Source organism: Brachyistius frenatus, unplaced genomic scaffold, assembly GCF_029030835.1.
Source record: "Brachyistius frenatus isolate BFR_SWC_R1_liver_20210118 unplaced genomic scaffold, ASM2903083v1 Contig_7, whole genome shotgun sequence".
Classification (NCBI taxonomy): Eukaryota; Metazoa; Chordata; class Actinopteri; family Embiotocidae; genus Brachyistius; species Brachyistius frenatus.
Window position 1 is genome coordinate 8,128,585 of NW_027210606.1, and position 10,219 is coordinate 8,138,803.

Below are 10,219 nucleotides of genomic sequence, written 5' to 3' on the forward strand. Positions count from 1 at the left end.
TCAGGTCAGGACTTTGACTAAGCCACTCCAAAGTCTTCATTTTGTTTTTCTTCAGCCATTTAGAGGTGGACTTGCTGGTGTGTTTTGGATCATTGTCCTGCTGCAGAACCCAAGTTGGCTTCAGCTTGAGGTCACGAACAGATGGCCAGACGTTCTCCTTCAGGTTTTTTTGGTAGACATTAGAATTCATGGTTCCATTTGTCACAGCAAGTCTTCCAGGTCCTGAAGCAGCAAAACAGCCCCAGACCATCACACTACCACCACCATATTTTACTGTTGGTATGATGTTCTTTTTCTGAAATGCGGTGTTACTTTTACACCAGATGTGATGGGACACACACTTTCCAAAAAGTTCAGCTTTTGTCTCGTCAGTCCACAGAGTATTTTCCCAAAAGTCTTGGGACATCATCAAGATGTTTTCTGGCAAAAATGAGACGAGCCTTAATGTTCTTTTTGCTCAGCGGTGGTTTTCGTCCTGGAACTCTGCCATGCAGCCATTTTTGCCCAGTCTCTTTCTTATGGTGGAGTCATGAACACTGACCTTAACTGAGGCAAGTGAGGCCTGCAGTTCTTTGGATGTTGTTGTGGGGTCTTTTGTGACCTCTCGGATGAGTCGTCGCTGCGCTCTTGGGGTAATTTTGGTCGGCCGGCCACTCCTGGGAAGGTTCACCACTGTTCCATGTTTTCTCCATTTGTGGATAATGGCTCTCACTGTGGTTCGCTGGAGTCCCAAAGCTTTAGAAACTTTAGGCTTTAGAACCTTTTCCAGACTGATAAATCTCAATTACTTTCTTTCTCCTTTGTTCCTGAATTTCTTTGGATCTCGGCATGATGTCTATCTTTTGAGGATCTTTTGGTCGACTTCACTTTGTCAGTCAGGTCCTATTGAAGTGATTTCTTGATGGAGAACAGGTGTGTCAGTAATCAGGCCTGGGTGTGGCTAGAGAAATTGAACTCAGGTGTGATAAACCACAGTTAAGTTGTGTTTTAACAGGAGGGGACAAACACTTTTTCACACAGGGCCATGTGGGTTTAGATTTTTTTTCTCCCTTAATAATAAAAACCTTCATTTAAAAACTGCATTTTTTTGTGTGTGTGTGTGTGTTTACTTGTGTTATCTTTGACTAATATTTAAATTTGTTTGATGATCTGAAACATTTAAGTGTGACAGACATGCAAAAAAAATTGGAAATCAGGAAGGGGGCAAACACTTTTTCACACCACTGTATGCAAGTCCTTCGTATGCCTCATCAGTTCCTGAGGCGACACCAACGCTAACACTTTGTTATCTTAAAGAGGGGCTGCTTTTAGTCTGAACAATGTGCATAAACATAACTTTTGCTCATTTACAAAAGACACTCCACAAATAATACAATCATAGGTACAAGAATTCAAATAAAAGACTCTACAGGTAAAGTATTATTTACTGGAATGAGCAGGTCATGAGGCGCATACAGTTGAATAGGTGTTACATTAGGTAGTGTTTAGCTTAATGACATACATTCTGTATATACAGTACAATTTTGCAACAGATCGTGAGGCCAAGTTAAAAACAAACAATGAATATAATCCTGCTGTACATTCACATTAATGCAGTCGTTCTATTATATAGAAAAAACTATTAATTCATCCTTCAGGATGGCATGGTGTGTGGCACTGGTTGTTACAGTTACAGTGTAATCTATACATAAAAAGCACGCAATTCTTTACAAATTTACACAAATACACATTTGTAGCTTAGAGTATTTACATCTTATTATGTTTTAGGAAGATACTGCGAGACGTAAATTTTTTCCAAAAGGTAATTTAGTCTATCCAGGAATATTGTAATATTATTAAGAGAGTATGCTTCACATGGTGGACAGTCAACCTGAAGTTTAAAGGAGATACAATTAAACCAATGTTTAAACATTAATAAAACAACAAAGGTTTTGTGTGTAATGTTACGATGGGTTTGTTAGCTCTAGCTCTGTGGCAATGTGAGAATGAAAGGTACAATTGAAAATGTCACACTTACATTTACTTCAGGATGCAGTGCTTCATTGAAATGAAAGATGCATTGTGCTGGGTTACCCTTGATATCCAACTCATTGATGACCATCATCAACTCCAACATGTAACATTTGAGCAACATATTTATGCAGTTTTCCTAGGAGAAAAAGAAATCCTCATTTTGGACACATAAAGTTACAGATTTAGTTAATGAACAGGTATAGAGGACAAATCCCTCATTATGCAGGTATTGATAACTAAAAAGCTGAAACTTGATAACAAATGTATGCATTTTATCAACTAGTACAGCAGAATAAATTCAAAAGGTTGGCAAGGTTTGGATCTTAAAGAGTTACAAATTTCTTCGCTTGATCAAAATCAGCACCCGAGTTACACGTGATCATGACCACAGGGCGCACATTAGATTTTGAGTCAAACTCTGGAAATCTGCATCGGAGACCCTTAAAATGCTTCAGGAGGCCTAGAGCAATGAAGCAATGAGCCTGGAGAGGTGTTTTGAGGGACATTTGCATTTCCAAAGTGGGAAGACCGTCACTGTCCAATACTGAATAGGTTAGGAGCAACCAGGTGGGTTTTCTTTGACCATCACGGGTTTGTGCACCATGAATTCGTCCCCCAGTGTCAGACTGTCTACACCAAGTTCAACTGTAATGGTCTCAGGTGACTGAATGAAAACGGTCAGTGCAATCAACCCAAACTATGGCGTGATGGCTCTTTGGTTCTGCAACATTCCAATGTGCCCCACCACCCCTACTCACTGGATTCGGCTCCCTGTGACTTCTTTCTGTTGCCCAATAATTTGTTACAAACTTTGATGTGCGTTCTCTGTTCAAGTTTCAAGTGTGTACAACATTTCACTGCTGGAGCACTGCTAACAAAACTATTTGTAACTCAAGCGCTGATTTTGATCAAGTGACAAAACTTGGAGTATTTACTCACAGAGGTTACAGCTTCTCTGTGGTCTGTGCACTTCACGGTACTGTGCAACAGGACCAGTCTCAGAAATGATTGATGCACCCTCATATGCTGGTGAAAGAGAACAATTGGGTCGGGGTACCACTGGCATGTGTTTGTGGGATTAACTCAAGATGAATAACACTGCTGTGTTTACTGGGATGAAGCTACGTTGTGGCTTTAATTATGTTTGAACAGTTTTTAGAGAACAGCAGAGATTCAATGTGACCTCCAGGATTTGGCCATTAACATGCGTGCATGCGTGTGTGTGTGTGTGTGTGTGTGTGTGTGTGTGTGTGTGTGTGTGTGTGTGTGTGTGTGTGTGTGTGTGTGTGTGTGTGTGTGTGTGTGTGTGTGTGTGTGTGTGTGTGTGTGTGTTGTATGCGTGGCACTCTTCTCACACTCCCTGGCTCCATCTGCGACCCATTATTTTTTTTAATTTTTATTTTATAGTACTCTATTAATCCCCGAGGGGAAATTTCTTCGCTACAGCAGGGGGGCTCTCAGGGGGGAGCTGCTGCAACAGGCTGCCACTAGCGCGGCGCCAGGTAACCTGACTTGAGGTGCATGTTTTTTTTGGATTATCTCATCAGCCCTGCAGTGTGTCAGCCCCGGTTCTTCACCCATTCACCACCAGGTTGTTCTTTCATCCAGTGTGCTAGTTTCATTCTTTGCTGCTTGGAAACATTAATTCTAACTTTGTGCTCCATGTTGCTGTTTACTAATCCTTGTCTCCTGGTTAAAGCAATACTGCCTGATTGCCTGCTAATCTCTCTGCTCTGCCCAGCTTTGTCTGCTGTCAACCATCCTCCTCCCAACCTCGCTCACAGCCAGCCTTCGTCTCTACCGGCCACTAGCTCACCTCAGCCCTCTGCCCTCCCCCACCAAACCAACATCTCCTTCCACATCCAATGCAAGTAAAAAACAACAAATTATTTTGTTAATTCTTCAAACCCTAAGTTTCCTTGTAGCTTGTCACACTTTTTTTTTTTTGTTGTTTTTATCTTTCTCCCAAACTAAAATTAAAGCTGAATTTGTACTTACTTCAATGTCATTATTTGACGGAGCATACAGCATAGCATCAGATTTCTAAATAGGAGTAAAAACAATGTTAAATTAGTTTTAATGTGGTGGAATAATTTAAAAAGAAAAAGACAAAAAAAACTATCCAACATGCATGTTTTAAGGATGCAGTACAGAAAAGTGAGCAAAAAAGAATGGAACAATTGTCTTTTGTAAATAAAAGATAAATCAAAATGTAATTTTACTTGATACCTTCACATCACTTGAGTTTACCAGCATCGTCACACATCTCTGTAGATCTGCGGTTTCAGGCATAGCACACGTAGACGTACTCAAGAGGCTTTAGGAGGATGGAGAAACAATGATAATAAATATTCATTTCAAATTGATCTTATAAACTGCTTTACACATTTTCCTTTTAACATAACTATAAAAAAAAAAAAAATGTTGTTTGTGGTCCAAACCTTTTCTATGACTTGACTGTTGTATTTGGGTGGTGTGTTTTTCCAGCTTTGTTTATATTATAGAATGATTTAGTCACTTTTAAATCTGGTTACCAATATTCAACTTGAAATAAGTAGCACACTGTATGCCTACCTCAGAACTAAGAAACAAAGCCACACCTGAGTTTTGTGGCTCTCTCGGCACAGAGAAAAGGTCGGCTGGATCTGGGCTCCTTTCTAGAAATTACACAAGGAAATGTCGATTTATCAGCCTTCATATTACAGCATGGACCTTTAATGAGACTGTTAAAGAGAAACTTTTAATGTATTAACTTGGACCATATTTTGATATCATTTTGGGCCTTATTGACTAATAAAAAACTGGTAATATATTTAGCAAGAGCGCTTCAACTGGCAGCAACGATACCGGCTGCAATGTCAAACTTTGGGGCATCTGCCACTAAAATTGTTGTTAATATAATTGTCAACAACATTATGGAGATGATTCCTAACCTGAGACTGAAGTCACACTCTAAAATCTAAAAAGAGCTGAGGTGTTGAAGAAAGACAACGGTGGAAACGTAAGCGAGAGTAGGCGAGAGGGGTGCTGGGAAGAGTTTGTGGTGTTGCGTGCAGAAAGCTTAGCTCTGTGTTATCTAAAGGAAACAACAGTTCATGTTTTCACATTTGTGAATTGTGCCAACAACTCTTTGCACAGCATTCATAGACTGTTTCCATTGGAGGGACACACACTGAAGTTGTGGCTAGTTGTGCTACAAATGGATGCTGAGACTCCATCTCTGTCTTTAAATCTATCAAAACATGACATCATGTCTGGAGTTTATTCATTATTCATTTTATGTATAGTTTATTTGTTGTAATTTTAGTCAACCTGGTAGCATGCTTTGATAGCAGCAACATTTTCATACATTTGTTAGATAAGCTTTTTGTGAATCCCTCTCATGTACTTCCCTTATTGTCTCTGAGCCATAACGTGGTCAAAACAAGAGAAGAGGAGATGAATCTGTTTCTGTGCATCAGCAAGTGTGAGACATGGTCTTACTTTAGCAGTAGTTTTAGGTGGAAAATTGTTTTCTAAATTGTAATCATGAACAATTGTGACACTCACATCTGCTGATGACTTGATTTGTACTCGTCTCCAGCCACAGTGACCCCATATAGCAATTAAAAGAAGAAGCTCCTTCCACCTCCAAAGATTGTTTATCTGGTTTGGCCCAAACAACATGTATCATCCTCTTTAACCAGCAACTTTCTCTTTTAAGCTAAATATTGATGTTAGAGTACTTGGATCACATCAACCTGTGGCATACAGCACTTGGAGCAGCAACAGCAGCAAAAGAGTGACACAACTGCCTATTCAGCAGGGAGGACACCAGCGCTGCAGCTCGTCTGAATCCAACCTAACCCTCCACTGCTCTGCTGCAAATGCCCCTCAGACTAATGCAGTGAAAGCATTCTATTTCTGGACACCCATCACATGTGCATAATCAGCTGAACATAATAACAGTCAGGTTATAATGCTTATGTTGTACAGCTGCATGATAAGCTTTCAAAACAGCTGTGAATAACCCAGCAAAACGTTGATGTCAATGCACAAGAATGATTATTGTCATGTCTGGGGATTGTCTCCACATCGACGATGAACTTAAAAGCAGCAGCTTGTAAATGCCTGAGGATCAGCGCATGCCTTCTATATATTCTAACAACAGTAGTCCAGATTTTACTCATCGGTGTTGGATACACAGGAGCTCTTGTTTAGAGACGGGGGAGTTCGTTGAACGCGGACACTGTGCTAAATGAAAGTGAAACTAAATTAGATACCGGAGTTTGTTTTAACCAAATAACCCTGATGGCACACATCGTTAACAGACAGCAACCTGAAACCCAAGTGCATAACCATGTTGACACACCTCCGGTCAGCGCACCATTTGTTATCTGCCTCTTTGAACTTTGGCACAATCGCAATGAAAACGCGACTTGTTTTCCGCCTGCAAGCCCCTAACCTAGGCTGTAAATTGACAACAGGTTGTAACAACTCTGCCTCATCCACTTAAAAGCTGCTTACCGCTCGCTGATCCCCGTGGCATGTGAGATTGAAGAGGATCACCAGGAACGAGGTCATGAAGTCTATCATCTACGCAGCGGCAGCGGTTGCTCTCCTCCCCAGCGGAGCAACTGGCCAAGATCACATTTTAGCATTTCATGTGTAATACTGAAGCTGGATTGTCTCAATGGTCTGCATTGATCCACTTGTGTTGAACGTAAATGCGGACACGATTGCCCAGAGATCACGCCCTGCTCGCGTCATGTTCACGCCTCCTTCTGCTTAGTCACTTGGTGAACCACCAGTATGGGCAGCTACTGAGACCGATCAATGGTACCGAGTCTTCCAGAGGCTCCCTACAAGGTGCACTGACGCAATCAATCATCACAAAAAACTCCTCAGCAGAAGAAAACTTAACCGTTTTTGGAGATCTTTTTCCCCCCACTGTAACCAGTGCTTATTTACCAACCACACAATGTGTTTAAATGGACAGATGGCAGGACAGGTTTCTTGGGAAGAATTCTACAAAACACTAGGGAACTGAGGACCATTACATTACATTTCATTTAGCTGAGGCTTTTATCCAAAGCGACTTACAATAAGTGCATTTCAACCATGAGGGTACAAAACCCAGAACAACAAGAATCAAGAAAATACAATTTCTTCAAGAAAGCCAAACTACAAAGTTCTATCAGTAAGTGCCATTTTAAGTGCTACTAAAGTTCTACTGTTCAAGGTAAAGTCTAAAGAGGTGTGTTTTTAGTTTGCGGCGGAAGATGTACAGAGTTTCCGCTGTCCTGATGTCGGTGGGGAGCTCATTCCACCATTTAGGAGCCAGGACAGCAAACAGTTGTGATTTTGTAGAGTGTTTAACTCGCAGTGAGGGAGCAACAAGCTGATTGGTAGAAGCAGAGCGGAGGGAGCGGGCTGGAATGTAGGGTTGGACCATGTCCTGGATGTAGACTGGACCCGATCTGTTCACACAACGGTATGCAAGTACCAATGTTTGGAAACGGATGCGGGCAGCTACCGGTAACCAGTGAAGGGAGCGGAGGAGGAGCGGAGTAATGTGAGTGAATTTAGGGAGTGTTCTGCCCTCAATATGTTGAAGAAATGTTTAAGTTAACTTTTGAGATGTGTTTTTATTGTTTCATGCTTAAATGGGTGTGGTGCTTTTATTTTGACACCTGTAATGAAGCAGGAAGTGAGAAACAGGAAGTAAGAAGTTGAGCGCTGTAAACTGCAGAGAGCATGATCGCAGCTGTGTGGCATCCCATGTCTAATCAACATTAATCCTTCGTCTGTATTCCTCAGAAAGCAATGGCTTTTCAATCTGATTCAACGTTGTCAAGATGATTTAATTTGTATGAAGACATTAAAAGGAGCAAGCACGCTCGCATTCCTGGCTCTTGAAAAGGAGTTTGGCTGGCTGTTTATCTATGTTAACACTTCAGAAGTAAAACACATAGAGAGAACAGTACAGTGAAAAGCCAGACTATCAGAGGGATTCATCAGTGGAAATTATGGAAGACCAGTCATCAGAAAAGGATGAAAGAGGGTCATCTGTGTCAAGATCCTCTTCTAAGAGTTAAGTGGCCAGCGCTGCTGCTCAAGCGAGAGCCGCAGCTGAAGCTGCACGCACCAGAGTCGCATTTTCACAAAAAGACCTGGAACTGAAAATACAAAGAGCCAAATTAGATTTTGACTTAGAAGCACTGGAACTTGAAAAAGCAGCTGCTGCTGCGAATGCAGAGGCAGACGTTTTAGAGGCTGCTGCAGGAAGAGCACGTGAGGATATGTAAAGTGCTCGGGGCGGCATCTCACCACATACAATCAGACAGCAAACAGAGGCGTATTTACAACATCAGGCACAGGAGGACTTCGACCCTACCACACCTCCTGATACATCACTTCCTCTCCACGTTGAAGTGTCATTGCCATCAGTGAAACAGAAAGCGGCTGAATTAAATCCTGCATACAACCATAACGTTTCGCCCACAATGCCAAGGCACACTCAGCGGACTGAGTACTTGACAGCATCAGGATACCAGAGACACCTGCCAGAGCATCCCATCTCACACCCTCTCTCCTCCAACAAGACCAATCAGGGGCAGGACTCCTCATCATTCAGGCACGTGAGTCATCCAGCCCATTTTCCAAAGAACAACACGCACGACTCTACTATTACTCCAGCTGCTAACATGATAAACTTTGCCAAATATCTGGCCCGCAGAGAGTTAACCACAGGGCTCAGTAAATTCGATGATCGCCCCGAGAGCTTCAGAGCATGGCAGTCATCCTTTTTCAATGCTACTCAAGGCTTAGAGCTAACAACCAGTGAAGAGTTAGATCTGTTGGTAAAATGGCTTGGAAAAGAATCTTCTGAACACATTAAAAGAATTCGAGCCGTCCACGTTATCAACCCACAAGCCGCACTTCAGTTGTGTTGGACAAGACTTCAAGAGTGCTACGTAACCCTGAAGTGATCGAGAATGCACTATTTAAGCGGCTAGACAGCTTTCCTCGTCTCACGTCAAAGGAAAATATCAAACTAAGAGAACTTAGTGATTTATTCATGGAGCTCCTTTCTGCCAAAGAGGATGGTTACTTACCTGGTCTTAGTTACCTTGACACACCCCGTGGCATTAAACCAATTGTAGAAAAGTTGCCTCCCAAGCTACAAGAAAAATGGCTTCCTGCTGGTTCGAGCTACAAAGAACGCTAGTGTTTGCTTTCCACCATTCTCTTTCTTTACTGACTTTGTACACAGTCAAGCCAAGGCCAGAAATGATCCGAGCTTTGTCTTAACAGAGAGCAGCCGCACTCATTACCACAGTGAAAGACTGATAACCAGGCAAGATGGTACGAAGGCTGCTATATCTGTCCATAAGACCGACGTGTCCACCGCAGCAGAGTCAAGCTCAATGCATGGCGCTCAGACAACAAAAAATGGCAGTTACGATGCAGCCAAGTACTGCCCATTTCACAATAAGTCTCACCCCCTAGAAAAATGTAGAGCCTTTAAAATGAAGCCACTGGCAGAACACAAAAGGTTACTAAAGGAACACAGGCGATGTTTCAGGTGCTGCTCTACAACTCATATGGCCAGGGAATGCACAGTGGAGCTAAAATGCAATGAGTGTGAGAGTAACCGACACATCACAGCCATGCAGCCGGAAACTACTTCCTCACCAGTGATGTCTCCTAGAGCAGAGTCGGACATCGAGCAGCGAAGCAGCGACCCTCCAGAAGTGACGTCAAAGTGCACCGAGGTCTGCGGAGAGGGTCTTCATGCACGATCTTGCGCAAAGATAAGTTTGGTACGTGTTTTTCCAAAAGGACAACGAGAGCACTCAGTCAAGATGTATGCCATCCTTGACGACCAGAGCAATCGTTCACTGGCCAGATCTGAGCTTTTCCAGCTTTTTGGTATTCAAGGTGGACTTTCTCCGTACCTGATGAGAACTTGTGCTGGAACCACTGAAATGGTTGGAAGGAAAGCAGTCGGTTTCCAGGTAGAGGCAACGAACGGAGAAGTGTGTTTTGACTTACCGCCACTTATTGAATGTAACAAGATCATGAGCAACAGATCAGAAATCCCCACACCAGAGGTTGCTCTTTTCCATGCTCACTTGAAATTGGTGGCACCACACATTCCCCAGCTTGATTCTGAAGCACAGATCCTCATGTTATTGGGAAGAGACTTTATTCGTGTTCACAA

General features: G+C 42.4%; 1 protein-coding gene across 1 annotated transcript; it reads right to left on the minus strand.

Moving 5' to 3' along the window:
• Nucleotides 1–922: 922 nt before the first annotated feature.
• il15 (interleukin 15) lies at nt 923–6,747 on the minus strand. The gene is made up of 6 exons (XM_069689318.1): nt 6,520–6,747; nt 4,588–4,670; nt 4,243–4,330; nt 4,012–4,056; nt 2,018–2,149; nt 923–1,870 (listed from the first exon to the last, which is right to left on the minus strand). Exons 1-6 carry the CDS (start codon nt 6,586–6,588, stop codon nt 1,757–1,759), a joined length of 531 nt encoding a protein of 176 aa, XP_069545419.1. The 5' UTR covers nt 6,589–6,747; the 3' UTR covers nt 923–1,756.
• Between the last annotated feature and the right edge of the window lie 3,472 nt (nt 6,748–10,219).